Below are 11,011 nucleotides of genomic sequence, written 5' to 3' on the forward strand. Positions count from 1 at the left end.
AAAAAATTAAAAAAATACTTTTTTTTCCAAATAACGCATTAATCAGAACAATTAATATCAATAATTGAGACAAAATTTAAAATTGATTAATTCATTAATTGTATGAATTAAATATTTAATAAAAATAAAATCTAATTTTTATTAATTTATTAATCAAATGAATTAAGTTTGTTTGGAGGAAAATGTATTAAAAAGCAATTAAGTTGATGATTAAAACAATCAAATTGTTAACTGATTACTCACAATGTTAAAGGAATGCTTGACCTTTAACAATGCGTTGAGCATTTACAAAAAATATTACTTTATTATCAAATTTGAACATATAAAGTGTTTTATAAATTGTCAGGCAACTTGAATATTATATGCCTAAAATCGTATTGACTATTTAAGAATTATAAACATTGTTAGCATAAGAAATCAAAATAAAATATTAAAAAAAAAACTAAAATAGAAAAGTTGGCCAGAAAATTTTTTTCAATCAATTAAAAAACTAATTGAATCAATTAAAAATTTAATCAAATTTGTAAACTTAGGTTTTAAACAACGAGATAATTAAGACAAATAAAAAATTGCTTAAATTAAAACTAAAGAAAATAAACTACTGATAATTTTTTCTGTGTATTGATACATGATATTTTTAAAAACTCCGTTCCTCGGGACACTATTGTATAAGTGTCTTTAATGTTTAATTTTGTATTTATTTTATTATTTAAACAATTTTCTGAATTTATTTAGTTTATTGGCTTTTTGATGATTAGATAGATGTTTGGAACAGTTTTTTTGTCTGTCTTCTCTGTTATGTATCTTAAACAGTTCAATAAGTGGTTATAATTTTTAATGTACATTAACTTTATTATCCATTTATCTGAATTTGTTTTCATGTTTCTCTTTTTCTTTTATGTTAATGAAATTTGTTGTGTTTTTAGTTTTATTTCATCTAAAGTGTTGCATGTTAACTAATTTTGAACAAAATTTTACTTTCATTTTCCACTCGAATTAATTTTTGCTTTAAATTCACAGTATTTGCCTAGAGAATTTTTAATGCATCATCTCGTCATTGGTTTTTTTCTTTGTGCTTTTCTTTTGATGTTTCGTTGTTATTTTGTGCACACCCTCCAGCAGATAATACTACTTGGTGTAGACATAGACTACTAAATACTTGGATAAATGTATGTGCAGTTCGGTAATGACTATTTTTAAGTCATCACTCAATCACTTTTACTGTTTGATCCTAATTAAACTAAAAAATCTTGTTCCTGCTAAAACAATATTAAGAAATTACCAATTTTGTTATTTTTAATTTTTATACAAAATTTATTTAGCAAATCTCATATACCGCACATTTATTTCGTTTTTGCTGCCTTTATATTATTTCATAATTTTGTTTTGGCTTCTTCTGAAAATAAATTTGTTTGTTTAAATATTTTGATTAAATAAAGATTTATGAGCATTTTTTAAACATTCAGATACGCATAGAAAAATTTCACTTGCGAAAAAATTCCAAACATGCATCATTTAATTATAAAGTTTACCAAAAAAAATTACAAACTAAATACTTTATTAAAACGCAATTATGTTGTTAAGTAATTGATCAAAAGTTTTAAGTAATATTTATATATTATAGTACAGATGAATTTTTGATAATTACAAAAGGAAGGGATGAAATTTTGACCAAGGTTAGTACTATTGGATAGTAGGGCAGACACAAATGTTTAGATCTATCGGTCAAGAACTGCTGGGGTTAAAGGGGGTCAAAGTTGGACATTTTTGTCATTCAGGGTTTCTTTCAAATGAGTGTAACTTTTCACCATTTTTCTCAAAAGAAAGCTTCTTTTAATGGCTTTGTAGTCGTTCAATGAGATGCGAGTAGGATATCTATGAAAAAAATTATTTTTTAACTCAAGAATAAGATTTTTTTCAAGATTTGGCATTTAATTTTCTCCTATTTTTCAAAATAGACGTTAGACCATTCCTTTAAGAGCTTTGTGGTCCTTATTCTTGAGTTAAACCTTGCTTCTGAGCAAAAAAGTGGAAACAGTGAAGAAATATCTATCCTGCAAAAACTGGGTAATGGCTTTCAATTGTAATTACTTACCTAACAACATACTTTTCAATGACTACTACATATCGTCTGGATTAAATAGAAGTAGTCTAATAAGGGCTTACTAATAATGCGTTATATAAATACTTTTAAAATCATTAGTCAACTTGGCAGTAAAGATATAGAAGCTGTATACGTTTTTCATGCGATAAACAATGAATAATTTTTTTATTTACTTGTAATCGTCTGTGTTAAGTACTTACCTCCAATGATATCAACGTGTTAAAATAATAATTGTGTAAGTAAAGTTTAGCATTTTAGCCCTTACGTGGTAATGAAAGTTTTTACTGGAAAGGTATCCCGTTCAACACTTTTACTAGGAATACTTAATACGAAAAAATATATATTTTTTTTGAAAAGGTCCTCAGTAATGAAAGTTTTTACTGGGTTTCAAATTCCTTGAGACAATTTATGATAGGACCAATAGGTGAAAATTTACACTCATTTGAAAAAACCCTGTATGGCCAAAATGTCCAACTTTGACCTCCTCTAACTTTGACTTAACATAACTTTTGAAACCGATATCTTTCAGGATTAAATTTGAACCAATGTAAGTCCTTTAAGATATAAGCATTGGCACAATTTTCAACGAAATCAATTAAGAACTTTCTCATGGATCCGTTATGGAGTCTATTTTTATAACCACCATCAAAAAAGATATCATTCTCTTTGTAACACATCGAAATATTGGTCATAGACCCATAAAAGTATATATACTCTGGGTCCTTATTAATTTCTAAGACGATCTAGACCTGAGGATCGGTCCATAATTGGTCCCCTTCAGCAAATGACTTTAACACTCATTACATTATTAAAAATTCGAGTATAGCTAAGAAATTCGGTATAATAATAATAATAAGAATCTTTTATACGAAAGTTAATCTTGAGGAGTATTCAGAAAATTATTAGTTCAGCGATGAAAAGCGACATAAAAAATGTTAAACTTAGAAACATCTATAACTGCCCCTAGCACCTATAATGGAAAGAGTTTTGGTTATTAAAATACGAGTTTTCCTTATTTAAATCACGAGTATTGTGACGAAATTTGACATAAACAAGTTCGGTTCATAATTGACGCATATAAGGTCTTAAGCCAATGGTTTAAATATTGAAAAAATATTTTTTTTTTTTTAAATTAATATTTTGTTAGTTCAAAAGAGCTCGGTCCATAATTGACTTAAGCCGTATTCCATATATATATATATGTTTAAATGAAAGCATTCCTTTTACGGCATACGGTTTGATGGTGGATATATGAGATTCGGCACAGCCGAATATAACAACCTCACTTGTTAAATTTAATCTGAAATACTCCTTATGCCAAATTTCCAAAAATACAAAATAGTGCAAGTGCTAAAAATTTGTCTGAGTCATCATCTATTTTGATACAGATCACACTAAATAAAATTCTTAATAGAAAATATCTCAGCTTCTTTTCAGTCATAAATAATGAAAATTTTAATTTTGCAAAATTAAAGTGCAACATTTTTGGACAATGTTTCGTCTTCAAGGTAATAGTAAAAATCCAAAGCATTCACAATCCAAAGCATAAAACATTAGCGATTCTCTCGTTCCAATGCTGATTTTAACGAAACACTTTTATCACAAAATTGATATTCAGGCGATGATCCTAAATTAGAAGTTTTTTAAAATAAATCTTTTCACTTTAATTCATTTCTACTAGGGTATTTAAACAAGTTATTATCGAATCCTTACACAATGCAATGATAGCTAAGTATGTAAGCTTTCATGCATAAACTTTTTTAAGATAATTTTTTTTTTTTTATTAAACGTCTGGTAGTTTCTAATAATATGATTTCTTGCAGCATGTTGATCTACTGACATTTAAAATGAAATAACTTAAATCAATTAAGAATCACATGTTTATAATAACAATGTGGCGTCAAGTGAACTTATGTATATGCAAACACCTGGTATACGAGAGATGTTTTAAGAAATTTAAAGTACCGGAATCTATTAAGGTATTTGAGAATATATTGGTAACATTTTGAATAAATTTCTCGAACAGATTGATATGAAATTTCGAAGTGGTTTCAAAATAAATTAAGTTCTAAAGTTGGAAGTAATTTTAATTTCTAATTCCAAAAATACACTATACTATTATACAACCCTCGTATAATGCTACCGTTTATAAAAAATTAAAAAAAAAACAAGTAAGAAAGTATAGTCGGGCGTGGCCGACCATATGATACCCTACACCAGTTATGAATATTAAATGTGATTTATTTTTCATAATAAAGCATTTATCTTCAATATTCCCTTGTTCCGATACATTTAAGCAATTTATGGATGAAAAACTAATTTTCTGAAAGAGGCTTTATATGGGGGCTAGGGGCAAATATGGACCAAGCCCGATAAAATTTTGTGGATATATTTATATTTACATAATATTTTATTGTACTGAATTTCATCGCGATGTTTGTGTTTATAAGTTAATTTGGGACATTCAAGTAATTTTCTGAAGGGGACTTTGTATGGGAGCTAGGGTCAGATGGGGCCCGATCTTTATGAAATTGGCAGGGTCATCAAGACTTCTATAAAACTTAGTTGCGCCGTATTTTATCGATATATCTGTATATTTAACATAATTATGAGCTCAGAAGCCCTTTTCATCCAATCGACTCAGAAAACGATTCTAAGCCGATTGGTATACTTTAAGGTGGGTCTAGGACGAATATTTTTGTATGTTACAAACATCAGCACAAATCCAATATACCCTCCCCACTAAAGTGGTGTAGGGTACAAAAAACGAAAACAAAAACAAATTGTACAAACATATTTGTTTAATTTGATATGAAATAAAATATTATGCAAGTTTTTTTTTTTTCTTAACCAGTTAATACCATCAACTTGGTTTTATTTATGACTATATTTGCATTGGAGCCACAAAATACAAAAAACCAGTTTAATGACTTTAGGAAAAACAAGAAATCTCTTTTATATCGTAATATTTTAGCATCACCACTAAACAGTCTTGAATAAACCTTCGAGAAAACTACAACGGTCTTAAGAGCAAATTGGTCCCGTGATAAAAAAAAACGAAATGAAATTACAAGTGGTTATACTTTTAGTAACTTTGGCTTTGGTAAGTTTATATTGATTTTAAATTGATAAGTAAAATTTAAAAATTTCTTTTCTTTTTATAGGTCTCGGCCAAATTCGAATTACGCAATAGAGATGATGCCTTAAGGGCTCACGAAGAATGTCGCGAGGACAATTATGTACCCGATGAGATTTACGAAAAATTCTTGAATTACGAATTTCCCGATCATAAGCGCACAAAGTGTTATATTAAATGTTGGGTTGAAAAAATGGAATTATTCAATGAAAAGAAGGGCTTCGATGAAAAGAGTATTGTCTATCAATTTACCCATGAACATCCTAATTATTTGGCAAATGTACGTCATGGTTTGGAAAAGTGTATCGATCATAATGAAGCTGAATCTGATGTATGCACTTTCGCTCATCGTGTCTTCTCTTGCTGGATTAAGATTAATCGTCCTGCTGTACGTAAGGTCTTTGGTGAAAACTAAAGAATTACGTATTTAGAAAGTAAATGTTTATATTTACAAAAATTATTTTATAAAAATTGTGATCAATTGTAATTTTGTTATAAAAATTATGAGAAAATTATTAAAATTTTATTTTAAATAAAAGAAATACTGTTAAATGTTTAAACTTTATAATTTACAAAATGAAAAATTATAATTGAGGCAGAAATGTTTGGTCCAAGGATGAATCCATTTCAAGAAATTCGGAAAAAGACTAATATGGCTTTACATTCATGATTCTATAATCATAAATGATATTATTGTTTAAATGTAGAACTAAATAAGGTAAATAGGTCATTTTTAAAGATAGTTTTATTTAGGTCGTAGTCTAAGGTAATTTATGGCTTCTGTTTATGGTTCTTCAAATCCACCGCTAAAGAGAATACACATGTTTAAAACAATATATTCAATTAATATAATAGGAATTTTTAAAAACCTTATCTCTTCGAATACGTACTAAACTTGAAGTGAACTTGACAATTGTCAATGCTGCTTTGATTAGCCTTAGCTCAGAAGAGACTTAGAGTTCGTTATCAGCTGGTATATTTTTTGTGGATTAGAAAAGGGTAGCTAATAGCGGTGTTTTTTCGCTGATATGTTTTGCTAAAAATATTTTTTGAAAAATACCAAAAAAATAGTTCCTACTTTAGCATAATTATGTCAGTTTATAATTATATTTCTTAATGACAACATTAGAAATAATTTTTAAATAAACCGGATCAAAATGAAAACATTTAATTTATTACTTTTAAATTTATGTTTAATAACAATAACGGTGGGATATTTTCAGAAAAATATGTAACAATAGAATCCATTTTAAATTCAAAAGTGTTTATTTATAGTCTTTGGCTTCAGCAGATCTAGATGCTAAAGAGGGACGTGTTATAGCAGAGTGCTTAGATCGTTTTGGTGGTCCTACTTTAGAGAATGCCGAACGTTTACAGCGTTTTAAACAGTGGTCTGATACCTATGAGGAAATTCCCTGTTTTACTCACTGTTATCTAAGTAAAATGTTTGATTTCTATAACGAAACCAAGGGCTTCAATGGACCTAATGTTATCAAACAATTTGGCAATGTTATCTATGAGGCCTGTAAAGCAAAACTAGTAGAGGGCAATGATCAATGTGAAGTGGCCTACAGTGGTTTCCATTGCATGGTTAATGTAAGTATTTTGAAATAAAACAGAATTCAAAAATATAAAAAAGTAACATTTCCAGCTGGAAAATGATCCTTTTGTAGTAATTGAAAGTATGCAGGGCTTAAATGCCGATGCCAAATTGGCCATGAAAGATTGCTTGCACAAATTCGATCAATATGAATGGCAACGATTTGGTGAATATAGCGATTATCCCGTTAAGGAACCCATACCTTGCTACACTCGTTGTTTTGTGGAAAAATTACAATTGTTCAATCATCGTTTACGCAAATGGAATACTAAGAGTATGCTTGAGAAATTAGGTTTCCCAAATGAGAATGCAAATATATCCGCTTGTTTAGCTATGGGTCAGAGACGTACACGTAACTCATGTGCCTGGATGTATAGAGAGTTTATTTGCTTTTTAATGTCTAGAAATCAAAATAATGTAGAAAAGAAATATTAAATTAGTGTTGTTTAATTTTAAATAAAATATAAGAGTAATCATTGTAAAATGTTGAAAGTGAAATGTTTTATTTTAATATTTTTTAAAATTTGAACTTTAAGATAGGCTCACATACATGTAAGGTATACAAGTATATGATACCCTACACCAGTTATGAGTATATTTAAAATGTGTATTATTTTTAATAATAAAGCATTAATGGTATACCTTTCCTTAATTTCGATATATTTTTGAAGAAAAAATTATTTTCTGATGGAGACTATATATGGGAAGGGTCAATTATGAACCGATCCTAAGAAAATTTGGTGTAGGGATTTTTGTTGACATTTAAGTTAATTATACCGAATTTTATTGTATTTCAAGTATTTATAAGGAAATTAATGACGTTCAAGCATTTTCAGAGGGGGACTTTGCAAGGGGGCTAGGGCCGCTCATTACAAAATTTTACAGTATCATTTATGCTGGTATAAAACGTAGTTGTGCCTTTTTTTGTAGGAATATTAGTATATTTGGCGTAATTATGAGCTCAAATCCCAATTTAGGGGGTCCGGTTATTTGGGGGCTAGGTTAAATAATGGACGGATATCAACCAAATGAAATAAAGTTCGTCCTTGGTCAAAAGTAACGTGTGTACTTAATTTCCAATTATTTTAAAATTGCGACCTATAGTATGATTACAAGGACAGACAGATAGACAGACAGACAGACAGATAAACAGATAGACAGACAGACGGACGGATGGCTAGATTGATGAAATTAAGCATAATAATTATGTGCTCAAATCCCAATTTAGGGTGTCCGGTTATTTGGGTGCTAAATTTCATCCAATTATTTCAAAATTGCGATTGATTACAAGGTCAGACAGACAGATAGACAGACAGACAGACAGACAGACAGACAGACAGACAGACAGACAGACAGACAGACAGACAGACAGACATACAGACAGACGGATGGACAGATGGCTAGATTGATTAAATTAAAGAAATTCATCATCAGTTCATGATCGGCCCATTATCGACTCTATTCGCAATAATGTGATTTTCGATACGAAATCGCTTAAATATTAAGGCTTTAAGAAAAATACAGCAAAAAAACAAGTAAGAAATTATAGTCGGACCTGGCCGACCATATAATACCCTACTTACTTAAGCCATTTATTGTTGAATAAAATTGTGGACATTTAAGTAAAATTTTGAAGGGGGCTTTGAATAGGGGCTATGGTCAAATGAGACCCTATAATTATAAAATTCATGAAGGTCATCAAGGCTAATATTTTGCAGCTTTTTGTCTAGATACGAGTATATTAAACATAATTATGAACTTAAAAGCCATATTCGTCGGGTTCAGTTGTATGGAGGCTAGGTGAGATAATGAACCGATGTTAACCATTTTCAATAGGCTTCGTCCCTGGGACAATAGAAGACCATGTACCAAATTTCATTGAATTATCTTCAAAATTGCGACCTATAGTTTGACTACAAGGTTTACATGGACGGACAGTCGGACGGACATACATAGCTAAATCGACTCAGAAAATCATTCTAAGTCTATTGGTATACTTTAAGATAGGACCAATATTATTATATTACAAACATCAGCACAAACCCAATATACCCTCCCCAATAAAAGCCCATTTCAGGAACTCTCTTCTCTTGCCTTCATTTTCATAGTGACTGACAGGCTTTCAATTTCAATTACATACATATGTATATATACATTTGAAATAATTGTAATTGAAGCTTTACCAATTACAATTACTTGATAAATACGAGATAAAGAGCCTTAGACTATTTTCATTTACAAATTGATTTATTATTTTATTTTTCACCTGAAATCCCTCTTTATGTATGTATGTATGCACGTTCACACAAGTGTTAAAAATCAATACAATTTATTTGGAATATTAAAATCAAAAATTTATTTATTTTACAGAAAATTGCTAATATGAAATCAATGACCTAGTATATAAATATTTTGTTTTTTTTTTGCAGTCAGTGACTTACAATGAATTTTATTTATTTTTATTTCTTATTATTTATTGTTTATTTTTCTTTTATAATATTATAATAATTCTTAATTAAAAACTGATAACCTTTTGATTTCAATTAAATATTGTACATAGAAAAAGAATGAAACGCTTCCCACTGATAACACAGAGATACGATGTTTTGTTGAATGTAGTGAGTACTTAGAAGAAGCATATGTTGCACAGACATAAAATAATATATACAGTTCATATAGAGCACTTCCAAGGAGAACAATCAAATAGAAATTTATATTCATCATGAAATTTAATATATTTTTCGTCACTTTTATATTCTTAATAAAACAAGTGAGTCTTGAAGAAACGATTAAATATTTCGAGAATTAGAAAAGAATAGAATTTTTTTCCATTTATTTATATTTGTTTTGTACATAAACACGAATATACAAATAAAAAATTGTATGAAATTTTAGTCATTGTGCAATTTAGAAAATGACAAAAATAGTGATATTTTGCGGCAATGTTTGCAAGACAGCAATCACAATCCAGATATCAGCACCAATGAATTGCTAGAGAAATTTAAAAATTATGCCAACTGGACGTATGAGGAAATACCTTGTTTTGCGCGATGTGTGGTAGCTGAGAAGGGTTGGTTTGACATTGATCATCATCGTTGGAATAAACAAAAAATTGTTGATGATTTGGGTGAAAATCTATACAATTATTGTCGTTATGAATTCAGTCGTCCGTTTAAGAATGTATGTACTTATGCTTTTAAGGGTCTGAAATGTTTAAAGGATGTGAGTTTTAACATTAGACTTATTTTTTAAATATTTATAAATTGCAAATAACATTCAATTTGTAGGCGGAACTAAATGTCATTGTCACCTACTCCCATCTACTGGAGTGTATCAACGAGAAGGCAACTAGCATGTCACAACTTTTGGAATATTATCACTTTCCTAAAGGTGAACGCATACCCTGTCTCTTCAATTGTTTTGCCAATCGTGCCCAACTTTACGATAATAACAACGAATGGATTATTAAAAATTGGCTAAAAGCATTTGGTCCACCGCGAAATGTGAATATGTCAAATGTTGCTGTGTGTCGTGTACCGGATGAGAGAAGAAAAACTATGAATGTTTGCGCTTGGATGTATGAAGAGTACAACTGTTGGGAACGTTTTAATTATAATACAAATGGTTCGGTAGCTTATCGTAAGGCATTGAGAAAGAGCAATGGCCAGAAAATGTTTTAAGCGTGTTTCTACTACTATTACGATTAGTTAGTATGAGCGCATACGAAAATGCGAACAAAAAACGAAAACAAAAGATATTTTTAAATCTAAAACAGTATTGGCATAAATAACAAAACAAATAAAAGAAAAATATTTATAATTCATCTGAAATTAAATGTAAGATTATAATTTTAGCGCAAAAATAAATGCATCGCCGTAATTATTGTGTTAAAAACACAGCAGCTATAATTATTTCTAAAATTTTATTTAATCTTGACCTCTCTATGAAATTGTGTTGGAGGAAACAAATAGAGGTTATAATTTTGACATGCACAAGTTAATACATATTGTTACAAAAAGTTATGAAAATCCAGTTTTGAAAAAACTTTAATAATTTTTTGCAAAAATGTAAGTTTTAGTTATTTATTTAACAATTTTTCATAAATTTGTAATTACATGGAAATAAGGGCTTTGCTTTATAGTAAAAATCTAAAATCTAATACTAAAATCCC

General features: G+C 29.1%; 3 protein-coding genes across 3 annotated transcripts; all 3 read left to right on the forward strand.

Moving 5' to 3' along the window:
• The first annotated feature begins 5,075 nt into the window (after nt 1–5,075).
• On the forward strand, nt 5,076–5,792 carry LOC119605724 (general odorant-binding protein 99a). Its single transcript, XM_037959002.1, has 2 exons — nt 5,076–5,207; nt 5,269–5,792. The coding sequence occupies exons 1-2, from the start codon at nt 5,166–5,168 to the stop codon at nt 5,653–5,655; spliced, it is 429 nt and encodes a 142-aa protein (XP_037814930.1). The 5' UTR covers nt 5,076–5,165; the 3' UTR covers nt 5,656–5,792.
• A 369-nt stretch (nt 5,793–6,161) lies between these two features.
• On the forward strand, nt 6,162–7,332 carry LOC119605723. Its single transcript, XM_037959001.1, has 3 exons — nt 6,162–6,448; nt 6,516–6,836; nt 6,892–7,332. Exons 1-3 carry the CDS (start codon nt 6,398–6,400, stop codon nt 7,273–7,275), a joined length of 756 nt encoding a protein of 251 aa, XP_037814929.1. The 5' UTR covers nt 6,162–6,397; the 3' UTR covers nt 7,276–7,332.
• A 2,127-nt stretch (nt 7,333–9,459) lies between these two features.
• Nucleotides 9,460–10,735, forward strand: LOC119605722. The gene is made up of 3 exons (XM_037959000.1): nt 9,460–9,610; nt 9,736–10,062; nt 10,128–10,735. The coding sequence occupies exons 1-3, from the start codon at nt 9,563–9,565 to the stop codon at nt 10,518–10,520; spliced, it is 768 nt and encodes a 255-aa protein (XP_037814928.1). The 5' UTR covers nt 9,460–9,562; the 3' UTR covers nt 10,521–10,735.
• Nucleotides 10,736–11,011: the final 276 nt, after the last annotated feature.

The sequence above is a fragment of the Lucilia sericata genome, unplaced genomic scaffold, assembly GCF_015586225.1.
Source record: "Lucilia sericata isolate MDLA Ls3-8-SP2 unplaced genomic scaffold, ASM1558622v1 Contig000512F_arrow, whole genome shotgun sequence".
NCBI lineage: Eukaryota > Metazoa > Arthropoda > Insecta > Diptera > Calliphoridae > Lucilia > Lucilia sericata.